Raw genomic sequence first — 14,054 nt, 5'->3', positions numbered from 1 at the left:
GATAAAGTCCAAAATGTATGTAATAATTCCTCCTTTTTGTTTGCGCATTTAGCCCAGTAATCCAAATTCATGAGACACGAGCAGACAAAGTCAAAAAGTTCCATTACAGTCCGTGGAAACATGTCAAACGAAGTATAGAATCAATCTTTAGGATGTTTTTATCATAAATCTTCAATAATGTTTCAACCGGAGAATTCCTTTGTCTGTAGAAATGCAATGGAACGCAAGTTAACTCTCACGTGAACGCGCATGGTCAGCTCATGGCACACTGGCAGACCTCTGACTCATTCAGCTCCCATTCCCCCCTCCTTCACAGTAGAAGCATCAAACAAGGTTCTAAAGACTGTTGACATCTAGGGGAAGCCTTATAAAGTATAATATGACCCCATAGACACTGTATATTGAAAAACTACAAACCTCAGATTTCCCACTTCCTGGCTGGATTTTTTCTCAGGTCTTTGCCTGCCATATGAGTTCTGTTATACTCACAGACATCATTCAAACAGTTTTAGAAACTTCAGAGTGTTTTCCATCCAAATATACTAATAATATGCATATATTAGCAACTGGGCCTGAGTAGCAGGTAGTTTACTCTGGGCACCTTATTCATCCAAGCTACTCAAAACTGCCCCCCAGTCCCAAAGAAGTTAAAAACTGTAATAGCTTATGCTTCCTCCGAGTCTTGGCTGAACGACGACATGTATAATATACAGTTGGCTTGGTTTTCCGTGCATTGGCAGGACAGAACAGCTGCGATAAGACGAGGGGTGGGGGTGTGAGTCTATTTGTCAATAACACCTGTTCGTGATGTCTTGAGTCATTGCTCACCTGAGGTAGAGTACCTCATTATAAGCTGTTGATCACACTATCCACCAAGTGACTTTATCTATATTTTTCATAGCTGTCTATTTCCCAGCACAAACTGATGCTAGCTCTAAGACCGCACTCGATGAGCTGTAAAAGGCCATATGCAAACAAGAAAATACTCATCCAGAAGTGTCGCGTCTACCAGTGTGTCACTTGTGCAACCAGATGAAAAAAAACTCTAGACCACCTTTACCCTTCACACAGAGACGCGTACAAAGCTCTCCCTTGCCCTCCATTTGGAAAATCTGACCATAATTATATGCTCCTGATTCCTGTGTACAACCAAAAACTAAAGCAGGAAGTATCGGTGACTAGCTCAATACGGAAGTGGTCAGATGACGCGGATGCTATGCTACAGGACTGTTTTGCTAGCACAGACTGGAATATTTCCCAGGATTCATTCAATGACATTGAGGAGTATACCACCTGAGTCACCGGCTTCATCAATAAGTGCATCGACGACGTCATCCCCACAGTGACCATACGTACGTACATATCCCAACTTGAATCCATGGATTACAGGCAACATACACACCGAGCTAAAGACCTGCTGCTTTCAAGGAGCAGGACACTAATCCGGACGCTTATAAAAAATCCCGCTATGCCCTCAAACGAACAATCAACAGGCAAAGCATCAATACAGGACTAAGATTAAATCCCACTAAAATCCCATTAAAATCCCATTAAATCCCACTCTGATGCTCGTCGGATGTGGCAGGGCTTGCAAACTATTACAGACTACAAAGGGAATCCCAGCCATGAGCTGCCCAGTGATACGATCCTACCAGATGGGCTAAATGGCTTTAATGCTCGCTTCGAGACAAGCAACACTGAAGCATGCATGAGATCACCAGCTGTGTGATCACGATCTCCAAAGCCGATGTGAGCAAGACCTTTAAACAGGTCCACATTCACAAGGTTGCAGGGCAAGACGGATTACCAGGACGTGTACTCAGAGCATGCGCGGACCAACTGGCAAGCAGACCACCATAGTCCCTGTGCCCAGAAAAGTGAAGGTAACCTTCCTAAATGACTACCGCCCCATAGCACAGGACAACAACCTCTCCCTCAATGTGAGCAAGACAAAGGAGATGACCGTGGACTACAAGAAAAGGAGGGCCAAACACGCCACCATTCATATTAATGGGGCTGTAGTGCAGCGGGTCGAGAGTTTAACGTTCCTTGGTGTCCAAAGCACCAACAAACTATCATCGTCCAAACACACCAAGAAAGTCATGAACAGGGCATGACAACACCTTTCCCCCCTCAAGAGACTGAAAAGATTTGGCATGGGTCCTCAGATCCTCAAAAAGATCTACAACTGCACAAACGAGAGCACCCTGACCGCTTGCATCACCGCCTGGTATAGCAACTGCTCGGCATCCGACCGTAATGCACTACAGAGGGTAGTGGGTACAGCCCAGTAACATCACTAGGCCCAAGCTTTCTACCATCCAGGACCTATATACTAGGCGGTGTCAGAGGAAGGCCCAAAAAATGGTAAAATACACCAGTCACCCAAACCATAGACTGTTCTCTCTGACACTTTACGGCATGTGGTCCCGGAGCGCCAAGTCTAGGTTCCAAAGTCTTCTTAACAGCTTCTACCCCCAAGCCATGAGATATAAAATGTCCCCTCATAATATTTGCATTGACACCCCCCTTCGTTTTTACACTGCTGCTACTCGCTGTTTATTATCTATGCATAGTCACTATACCCCTACCTAAATGTATGAATTACCTCGAATAACCTGTACCCCTGCATGTTGACTCGGTACCAGATCCCCCTGTATATAGCCTCGTTGTTGTTATTTATTGTGTTGGTTATTATTTTAATTGTTTTACTTTAGTTTATTGATTAAATATTTACTTAACTGCATTAACTGCATTGTTGGTTAAGGGCTCATAAGTAAGCATTTCACTGTAAGGTGTTGTATTCGGCGCAAATTTGATTTGACAAAGGCGGCATAACCTTGGTGAGAAATTATTCTTGTCTTGGTTGAGGTGTTGGAAATTATTACTTTGTTTTATTGAGATGTTGGATTATACTGTTGGATTATACTGTAGAGCACAATTGTGAAACTCTATGGAAGGCCGAGTGTCTGCGGGTTTTCGCTTCTCCCTTGTCCTTGATGAATTAAGGTAACTCCCCACACCTGGTTGCCTTGGGCTTAATTGAGAGGAAAAAACCTGCAGATAATAGCCCTCCATGGAATGAGTTTGACACCCCTGCTGTAGAGCATTCCATTTCTGTCCATGCCTTTTGAAAATCTGTGTTAATAAGACACTACTTTTTAAAATTTTAATAGAGAGCTCTCTGCTGCCCTTTACCCTAGCGTATACGTCACATGCATTTGCCCTTGTCACATCATGATACATGGGGAAATTGCTAAGCCTTTACGTGCCATCACCCTCCTTACTTGTTCTCATACACTACAGTGTTGTGTCAGAAGCAAACCTAGGGTCGTAAACATAAAGTGTCTCAGAGTAGGGGTGCTGATCTAGGATCAGGTCCCCCCTGTTCCATATAATCTTATTCATTGTGATCTGAAAGGCAAACCTAGATCAGCACTCCTACTCATTTTAATAATACACACCCAAGGCTTAAATTCATTTTCTTTCAAATACTTTACTTGATTGAGCTTGCCTGGCAAGATGGGACCAATTGAATGTTCCAACCCTTGTCCATCTGGCTCTCCAGGCAGACTAAATTAAATGCTCATTTCAAAATAAAATCTAATGTTATTGTTTTTTTTTCAGATGTTAATGCAGGTGCAGTGAAAAGCTTATGTTTCTAGCTCCAACAGTGCAGTAATACCTAACAATTCAAAACAATACACAAATTTAAAAAATAAAAAGGAATGAATAGAAAGGATTTAAGAAATATCCGAATGAGCAATGTCCGAGTCCGGACTAAATACATACTATGTACTGTATATTATGGTGTTTATATACATTATGGACAGTATATGAATAGGAAAGATGTGTACAGCTGTAGTTATATAGGATGAGCCTTGAATAGAATACAGCATACAGTATACTGTACATATGAAGTGGGTAAACATTATGGCAGAAGACATTTAAAAGAATACTCTTTGAACCCAAGATCTGGTCAAAGAATGGCCTGCCTTTGGTACCCTCCCTAACTCCTGTAGAATGGCCAGCCCAATGTTTCACGGTTGACCTATTGAAACACATGTATCACACGTGTTCTCCAGATAGAACTTGAAGTTCAGACTGTCTTGTTTCTGAGTGGTTACTGCCTGTGGCATTATGCAAATGTACACCTAAGAACATTTTAAAAAGGAGAAAAGGTTGACATTAGACAACTATTTGAATAACAAGGAGCAGTCAAGCCATCTATTTGCTATCAGGATGGGTGGACATAGTGGCTGTACAAGGCAAGGCAGAGCCTTCCTACATTTGAATTAACATGTTTTTCTCTATACGTCCACCCTTGGGGATGGAACAGCAAAGAGCACACAAACAAACTCCTATAGACCCTATCTGCACATCCGCCTCTTTCCCAACAACTTAGTTAAAAACCCACAGCCGCCCACTGGAAGACCTGAAAGACGAAATTATAAAGTTTGCCAGTAGTTCGGGCACCGTGGCTCTTTAGTGCAGATTAGCCGGAAGCCTGGTGGTTGGAATAACCTGCCATCGTTCAGGCTTGATTAGGGGCGGTCTCATGGCACTAGCTCTCTCCAGAGACGCCACTTGTTACAGAACATCGGTGCGTCTGTCTACTACCATTATATTAATTGATATTACGATGGAGTGGAGGGGAAAAGCAGGGATGTCACACGCTTCTAATCATTTCCATCACTGATTATTTAAATCTGTTGTTCATAAATGTAAATATTTAGTTATTTTCTAAGGATCTCAGCTATTAACATATTAAGTTTGTCTTCCTGTTTCAATTAGCAGTCCATTGTAGATATTTATTTCAGGTGAGAGTCGGGAACAACAAATTCAATTGAAGGTAGGAGTCGGAAACAACAATGTCATGGCACATGTTTCGGTAGGGAGAGAAACAGGGACTGAGTTCAGTCTATTTTTATTTATTTTTTACCTTTATTCTATACTTTCACTGAATAACAAGACCCGGGTGTCTTTTTCAAATGAGGTGTGCAAGGCAAAATACACACAATAAAATAATCAAATCAGTCATGTAAAGTAATTAATCAGTCTTAAAACAACCATAGGGAACTACATTTTCCAACTGAAGCCTTCACTGGAGATCATTCCATATGTGCTCATTGTATATTTTTGGGCTGGACGAGACCGGTTTTAATACACAACAGTCCAGAGTTGAGCTGGCTGACTTATAGAAATTAACATAGATTGAAAGATGGCTTTTGTTGAGCGTTGTGAGTATCGATTTAAAATCAAACCCTAGCATATGTCAGAAGTAGTGCCAGAGTGGGGGTGTTAGCACCAGCGGTGGGCAGGTGGATGGTGAGGCGATGTGGGAGGTCTTGTCAATTTTGGGGTGAGCTGTGTGTGCTGCGTGTCACTGATTTGGGTGGTAATGCCGCGGAGGGGCATTACGTGCCCTGTCCCCTCCCGTTGTCAACACCACCCCATGGTGACAACAAGCCATCTGCCCCGTCTCCCATCGCCATGGTAACAGTCTATGTTGTCGCCCATTTGAAGGCCGATTATTTATACTCTGGATTCAACTTTCAATTACCACTTGTAATCTTGTTGTGTGAAAACATCCTCATCGTCTGTAAATGGAGAGACTGAGTGATGTAAATGTCAAAATGTAGGCCAGTCAAATTAATGAGCCTGATGGTCTGTCCGTGCTGACGTGCTGCAAATGTGTAATTTCATCTACGTATAATAAAACTTTTAAAAAAGTCCTTTAGTTCTAGAGATGTGATGATAATGAAATCCAGACTGGAGCTATGTGTGTAGTTGCTGTATGGCCTTAAAAAATAGGCAGCAATCACAGTTGTTGTTGCAGTTAAAAACCAAAATATGAGATATAAAATGTAGATCTCATTCTACAGCCCTGCCTAAACCCAGACACTTTGAAAGTAATCATTTATTAGGCTTTCTTTTGCCTTATCTTGTGTTGGCTCAGAAAAGTTAGGAGCCCATCTAACTTTAAGCAGGGATCATTTATCTTTAATTCCTCCCTAATTAGCTTCTGTAACAATAGGACCTGCAGTGTGTGTGTGTGTGTGTGTGTGTGTGTGTGTGTGTGTGTGTGTGTGTGTGTGTGTGTGTGTGTGTGCGTGCAAGCAAGCAAGCAAGCATTCAAGCGTGTGTGTGCATGCACGTTACCCTGAATGAGCAAACATTCCCTGCCTGCCTTTGTGTTTATTCGGCGTGCTGTAAAGGCACAAATGAAGACAAAGGCGGGCTCTTTTCTATCTATTTGATCTGACACCCAGCCGCGTGTAAACAAAAAAATTATAATCCTTTTAATTCTGTGATTTATCTGACTCCTCAGTCTTGCACCGTTCGGCTGAGGCTGTTAATGTCTCTTTGGGAATTTATGTCTACATCAGTGTTTTTCCCCTTCCATCTTCCACTTGAACCGTTAGAGGACTTGTCACTGAAGAGCTTCCAAAATGGTTTGCGTCAGAGGCCCGATAATGAAAGTCATTATAAATTACAAAGTGGTTTGATTTAACATTGATTTACTGTCCTTCTCCCGGCGAGCAAGGAATGGAATTGATACCTTCCTTGAGATAAGCTTATTGCGATATTCAAAGTACATCATAGAGTTCCCATCTGCTTCATCGTTGGGGAATAAGGCAAGCTCCATAGACAGATGTCTGTATTTATATTGAAATGTATTTTTTGCTACACAGGCATGTTATATGAAATAATATATATATATTATATATATATATTATATATAAATATATATTGTACCCCGTGAAGAAATTGTGTCTTTCATGTTGCACAGCTGTGCATATACAGTGCATCCATGTTCAAGGTATAACGTGCTTTATATTTGCTATTACTGTATCTACCGAAACACACAAATCCAAAACCAATCAGTGAATTTGAGACTGTGAACTTTCTGCAAATAGATCACCCTGATCAGCATGATTCCAGTTTCCACTGTAAAACATTTTTTTAAATGAAACTCACAGTATCTGTGTATGAAAACAGAAAACAGACACAGGAGACATGTTGTGCTTTTTTATTTTCTTGTGTAGCTTTAATCTGAGTGCCAGGGAGTAGTATAAATTTAATATTCATGAAATCCCTTCTTTTTTTCTCCCTAATTTAGTGGTATCCAATTGGTAGTTACAGTTTTGTCCCATCGCTGCAACTCCTGTCCGAACTCAGGAGAGGCAAAGGTTGAGAGCCGTGAGTCCCCTGAAACACAACCCAACCAAGCTGCACTACTTCTTGACACAATGCCCGCTTAAACCGAAAGCCAGACACACCAATGTGTTGACAAAAACACCGTACACCTGGCAATCGTGTCAGCATGCATTGCGCCCGGCCTGCCACAGGAGTCACTTGAGCACGATGGGACAAGAACATCCCTGCCGGCCAAACCTTCTCCTAACCTGTACGACGCTGGGCCAATTGTGCGCCGCCCCATGGGTCTCCCAGTCGTTGCCGGCTGCGACAGAGCTTGGACTCGAACCAGGATCTCTATTGGCACAGCTAGCACTGCAGTGCAGTGCCTTAAGACCACTGCACCACTCTGGAGGCCTCACGAAATCACATGAGGATAGAATCTCCCTGGGTCTGCCAGTCCTAATTGGCAGGGTGTCTTTCTCCACCTCCTCTAGTGCCTAATATCTGACAGCTTGTAACCACTAGCATTTAATCGCAGATAACAACTGATGCTCCATTGCCTACTTTAATCGTAACCTGACAACGACTGTATTCTTTAAAAAAAATTCTATAAACATTTTGGATATGCTTGGTTGGTCATTTTTAACATACTTCCATGCCGTCTTAATCAAGAAATTATAGTGCCTTCGGAAAGTATTCAGACCCTTGACCTTTTTCACATGTTGTTACTTTACAGCCTTATTCTAAAATGGATTAAATAAAATAAAAAAGTACTCAGCCAATTACACACAATACCACATAATGACAAAGCATAAACAGGTTTTTATAAATACCTTATTTACATAAGTATTCAGACCCTTTGCTATGAGACTCGAAATTGAGCTCAGGTGCATCCTTTTTCCATTGATCATTCTTGAGATGTTTCTACAACTTGATTGGAGTCCACCTGTGGTAAATTCATTGTTTGGACATGATTTGGAAAGGTACACAATTGACAGTGTATGTCAGAGCAACAACCAAGCCATGAAGTCTCTGAACGTCCTTGTGTGGCCCAGCCAGAGCCAGGACTTGACCCCAACAAAACACTGAGTAAAGGGTCTGAATACTTATGTAAATGTGATATTTCATTTTTTTTTCATACATTTAATAAAATACCTGTTTTTGCTTTGTCATTATGAGGTATTGTGTGTAGATTGATTAAAAAAAACAAAATTTAATCAATTTTAGAACAAGGCTGTAACGTAGCAAAATTGTTGACTTTGGTCATATGTGGAAATATTCCTTACTGCCTTTGAATTTTGTGTAACGTCAGTAGTCTAGTCAAGGAAGCATCGTGCAAAATGTATTAGCACACTCCACTTACCAAGACTATTGCCAAATATGGTGCGCTGTCACCTGCTTCTATTGTAAGCTTTGAAGTGGTACTACCCACCATACCTAGAAGGGAGTGTATTTCATACCGAACCCCTCCCTTGAGATTCCTTAGAGGCACCACATTACTATTTCAATGGTAGAGTTGAACCGTTAAGGACAAAAAGAGCTTGCTTTGTTACTAAGGGATGGATCGAAATTTACAGAATGGTTACCTGGATGAAAATTCGTAAGGGTCATGCTTTTTCAATTTCAGTCAAGGGCAAGGTTTAGTGCTTAAGGTGAGGCTGTGAAGTAAAATGGCGGACTGAACACAACGGTGCAGATCGCCTCAAGATAAAAACGTTATTTTCAATATCTGTAAGTTTGACTAAATATTAGCACTTTCTATTTATTTTATTTCACCTTTATTTAACCAGGTAGGCAAGTTGAGAACAAGTTCTCATTTACAATTGCGACCTGGCCAAGATAAAGCAAAGCAGTTCGACACATACAACGACAGAGTTACACATGGAGTAAAACAAACATACAGTCAATAATACAGTATAAACAAGTCTATATACGATGTGAGCAAATGAGGTGAGATAAGGGAGGAAAGGCAAAAAAAGGCCATGGTGGCAAAGTAAATACAATATAGCAAGTAAAACACTGGAATGGTAGATTTGCAGTGGAAGAATGTGCAAAGTAGAAATAAAAATTATGGGGTGCAAAGGAGCAAAATAAATACAGTAGGGAAAGAGGTAGTTGTTTGGGCTAAATTAAAGGTGGGCTATGTACAGGTGCAGTAATCTGTGAGCTGTTCTGACAGTTGGTGCTTAAAGCTAGTGAGGGAGGTAAGTGTTTCCAGTTTCAGAGATTTTTGTAGTTCGTTCCAGTCATTGGCAGCAGAGAACTGGAAGGAGAGGCGGCCAAAGAAATAATTGGTTTTGGGGGTGATTAAAGAGATATACCTGCTGGAGCGTGTGCTACAGGTGGGAGATGCTATGGTGACCAGCGAGCTGAGATAAGGGGGGACTTTACCTAGCAGGGTCTTGTAGATGACATGGAGCCAGTGGGTTTGGCGACGAGTATGAAGCGATGGCCAGCCAAACGAGAGCGTACAGGTCGCAATGGTGGGTAGTATATGGGGCTTTGGTGACAAAATGGATTGCACTGTGATAGACTGCATCCAATTTGTTGAGTAGGGTATGTGAGGCTATTTTGTAAATGACATCGCCAAAGTCGAGGATTGGTAGGATGGTCAGTTTTACAAGGGTATGTTTGGCAGCATGAGTGAAGGATGCTTTGTTGTGAAATAGGAAGCCAATTCTAGATTTAACTTTGGATTGGAGATGTTTGATATGGGTCTGGAAGGAGAGTTTGCAGTCTAACCAGACACCTAAGTATTTCTAGATGTCCACGTATTCTAAGTCAGAGCCGTCCAGAGTAGTGATGTTGGACAGGCGGGCAGGTGCAGGTAGCGATCGGTTGAAGAGCATGCATTTAGTTTTACAATTGGAGGCCACGGAAGGAGAGTTGTATGGCATTGAAGCTTGCCTGGAGGGTTGTTAACACTGTCCAAAGAAGGGCCAGAAGTATACAGAATGGTGTCATCTGCGTAGAGGTGGATCAGAGACTCACCAGCAGCAAGAGCGACCTCATTGATGTATACAGAGAAGAGAGTCGGTCCAAGAATTGAACCCTGTGGCACCCCCATAGAGACTGCCAGAGGTCTGGACAGCAGACCCTCCGATTTGACACACTGAACTCTATCAGAGAAGTAGTTGGTGAACCAGGCGAGGCAATCATTTGAGAAACCAAGGCTGTCGAGGCTGCCGATGAGGATGTGGTGATTGACAGAGTCGAAAGCCTTGGCCAGATCAATGAATACGGCTGCACAATAATGTTTCTTATCGATGGCGGGTTAAGATATCGTTTAGGACCTTGAGCGTGGCTGAGGTGCACCCATGACCAGCTCTGAAACCAGATTGCATAGCAGAGAAGGTATGGTGAGATTCGAAATGGTCGGTAATCTGTTTGTTGACTTGGCTTTCGAAGACCTTAGAAAGGCATGGTAGGATAGATATAGGTCTGTAGCAGTTTGGGTCAAGAGTGTGCCCCCCTTTGAAGAGGGGGATGACCGCAGCTGCTTTCCAATCTTTGGGAATCTCAGACGACACGAAAAAGAGGTTGAACAGGCTAGTAATAGGGGTGGCAACAATTTCGGCAGATAATTTTTGGAAGAAAGGGTCCAGATTGTCTAGCCCGGTTGATTTGTAGGGGTCCAGATTTTGCAGCTCTTTCAGAACATCAGCTGAATGGATTTGGGAGGAGAAATGGGGAAGGCTTGGGCGAGTTGCTGTGTGTGGTGCAGTGCTGTTGACCGGGGTTAGGAGTAGCCAGGTGGAAAGCATGGCCAGCCTTAGAAAAATCAAATCAAATCAAATTTATTTATATAGCCCTTCGTACATCAGCTGATATCTCAAAGTGCTGTACAGAAACCCAGCCTAAAACCCCAAACAGCAAGCAATGCAGGTGTAGAAGCACCAAAAATGCTTCTTGAAATTCTCAATTATGGTGGATTTATCATTGGTGACAGTGTTTCCTATCTTCAGTGCAGTGGGCAGCTGGGAGGAGGTGTTCTTATTCTCCATGGACTTTACATTGTCCCAGAACTTTTTTGAGTTAGTGTTGCAGGAAGCAAATTTCTGCTTGAAAAAGCTAGCCTTGGCTTTTCTAACTGCCTGTGTATAATGGTTTCTAGCTTCCCTGAACAGATGCATATCACGGGGGCTGTTCGATGCTAATGCAGAACGCCATAGGATGTTTTTGTGTTGGTTAAGGGCAGTCAGGTCTGGGGAGAACCAAGGGCTATATCTGTTCCTGGTTCTACATTTCTTGAATGGGGTATGTTTATTTAAGATGGTTAGGAAGGCATTTAAAAAAAAAAATATCCAGGCATCCCCTACTGACGGGATGAGATCAATATTCTTCCAGGATACCCCGGCCAGGTCGATTAAAAAGGCCTGCTCGCTGAAGTGTTTCAGGGAGCGTTTGACAGTGATGAGTGGAGGTCGTTTGACCGCTGACCCATTACGGATGCAGGCAATGAGGCAGTGAGGCTGCTCCACATACTCGTTGGTAGGGTTGCAAAGTGTTGGAAACCTTCCAGGAATGTTCCATGGGAAGTTAAGCCCTGGAATTTGGGGAATTTGACTAAATTCATCAAAAAAGTTAGCTTTAACAGTGAACCTTTTTTGTGAACCTTTTTTGTTAGTTTTTGCTACCATGTGTGTTTTAGCTTGCTTGAGCCTGCTAACTGAGTGTTAATTAACCTATTTCCATACATGTTTCAGTTAAGAAATGTATCTTACAAGGGAGTTGTTTAATCTAAATGCTTAACTATTTTTCTGAACATGGAATTGTAGTTTTGTTTTTGTTTTTACACAGGCAATATCTGATGTGTAGAGACATTTCACTGCAGCTAATGTAGAAGGAAAAGCTGTGTACATTTGGAAATACTGTGCCAAATCACATATGATGCAGAATCATCTGGCCAAGTGCATAAAGTTCCATCAGCACTCACAACAAGCAACCTCTGACAAAAGTCCCTCTACATCTATTCGAGGTGAAAATGATGAATCAGACACCTTATCGATAGCAACAGCTCATGGTCCTCCTGGAATCAGAAGTTTTTTGGACTCAATGGAGGATCGTGGTCAGATAAATGCTGGTGAATGTCTTGCTTGAGCTGTGTATGCAACTGGTTCAGCTCTGCTCACAAGCAATGTGTATTAGAAGAGATTTCTGAATATTCTTCGCCAAGCATACACCCCTCCAACTAGATTTGCTTTATCTACTAATTTGCTGGATTCAGAGTTCAACAGAGTTAAAGTGAAGGTCAAGCAAATCATAGAGAAAGCAGACTGTATTGCAATCATCTCTGATAGGTGGTTGAATGTTCGTGGTCAAGGAATAATTATCTACATCATCTTCACCCCTCAACCAGTATTCTACAAGAGCACAGACACAAGGGACAACAGATCTCTACATTGCAGATGAGCTGAAGGAAGTCATCAATGACCTTGGACCACAGAAGGTATTTGCACTAGTGATAGACAATGCTGCAAACAAGAAGTCCTACCCTCACATCACACCCATTGGCTGTGTTGCTCATGCATTGAATCTGCTCCTCAGGGACATCATGGCACTGAAAACAATGGATACACTCTACAAAAGAGCCAAGGAAATGGTTAGGAATGTGAAGGGCCATCCAGCTATAGCAGCAATCTACCTCACAAAGCAAAGTGAGAAGAATAAGAGCACCACATTGAAGGTGCCCAGCAACACCCATTGGGGTGGTGTTGTCATCATGTTTGACAGTCTCCTGAAGGGGAAGGAAAAATGGCCATATCACAGTCTGCCGATATTAACAGCCCCATCAAGAGGATCCTCCTGGATTATGTATTTTGGGAAAGGGTGGTAAGCAGCCTGAAACTCCTGAAATCTATAGCAGTAGCCATTGCACGGATTGAGGGAGACAATGACATCCTGTCTGATGTTCAGACTCTGATTGCAGATTGTAAGAGAAGAAATCCGTACTGCCCTGCCCACTTCACTGTTGCTCCAACCAGAGGAAACTGCAGTTCTGAAATACATCAGAAAACTTGAAGACTTCTGCCTGAAGCCCATACTAGCCACAGCATATACTGTATGTTGGACCCCAAGTATGCTGGCAAGAGCATCCTGTCTGGTGCAGAGATCAACAAGGCCTATGGTGTCATCAGTACCATGTCTCGCCACCTTGGCCTGGATGAGGGCAAGGTTCTGGGAAGTCTGGTGAAATACACCAGTCTCAACGTCAACAATGAAGAGGCGACTCCGGGAGTTCCTCTGTCCAGTGTCTGTGTTCTTCATCTTTTTTTATTGGCCAGTCTGAGATATGGCTTATCTCAGACTTATCCCAGACTGGCCAATTAAAAAGATGAAGAACACAGACACTGGACAGAGGAACTCTGCCTAGAAGGCCAGCATCCCAGAGTTGCCTTTTCACTGTTGACGTTGAGACTGGTGTATTTCACCAGACTGCCAAGAACATTGTCCTCATCCAGGCGATCCTGGTGATTTGCAGGTACTATTTAATGAAGCTGCCACTTGTGGACTTCTGAGGTTTATGTTTCTCAAACTAGATACTCTAATGTACTTGTCCTCTTGCTCAGTTGTGCACCGGGGCCTCCCACTCCTCTGTCTATTCTGGTTAGAGCCAGTTTGCGCTGTTCTGTGACGGTAGTAATACAGTTTCTTTGCAATTTCTTGCATGGAATAGCCTTAATTTCTCAGAACAAGAATAGACTGACGAGTTTCAGAAGAAAGACCTTTGTTTCTGACCATTTTTAGCCTTTATTTGAACCCACAAATGCTGATGCTCCAGATACTCAACTAGTCTAAAGAAGGCCAGTCAGCACAAAAGTTTTCAGCTGTGATGACATCATTGCAAAAGGGTTTTCTAATGATCAATTAGCCTTTTAAAATGATCAACTTGGATTAGCTAACACAACATG

At 42.4% G+C, this 14,054-nt stretch overlaps 1 protein-coding gene across 4 annotated transcripts in view; it reads left to right on the top strand.

The window, feature by feature from the left end:
- The window catches only part of LOC109909336 (cadherin-7-like), a 154,916-nt gene that overhangs the window by 111,874 nt on the left and 28,988 nt on the right, over positions 1-14,054 (top strand). Inside the window, exon 9 of one of the 4 annotated variants that reach the window (XM_031795251.1) lies at positions 3,373-3,387. The exons of the other annotated variants lie outside the window; for them this stretch is intronic. Coding sequence (XP_031651111.1) covers positions 3,373-3,387 — 15 coding nt within the window. The remainder of the gene's footprint in view (positions 1-3,372; positions 3,388-14,054) is intronic. 4 annotated transcript variants of the gene reach the window in all.

Source organism: Oncorhynchus kisutch, linkage group LG18 (assembly GCF_002021735.2).
Source record: "Oncorhynchus kisutch isolate 150728-3 linkage group LG18, Okis_V2, whole genome shotgun sequence".
NCBI lineage: Eukaryota > Metazoa > Chordata > Actinopteri > Salmoniformes > Salmonidae > Oncorhynchus > Oncorhynchus kisutch.
The sequence above is the reverse complement of the archived record's forward strand: the minus strand, read 5'-3'. Positions and strand labels throughout refer to the sequence as shown.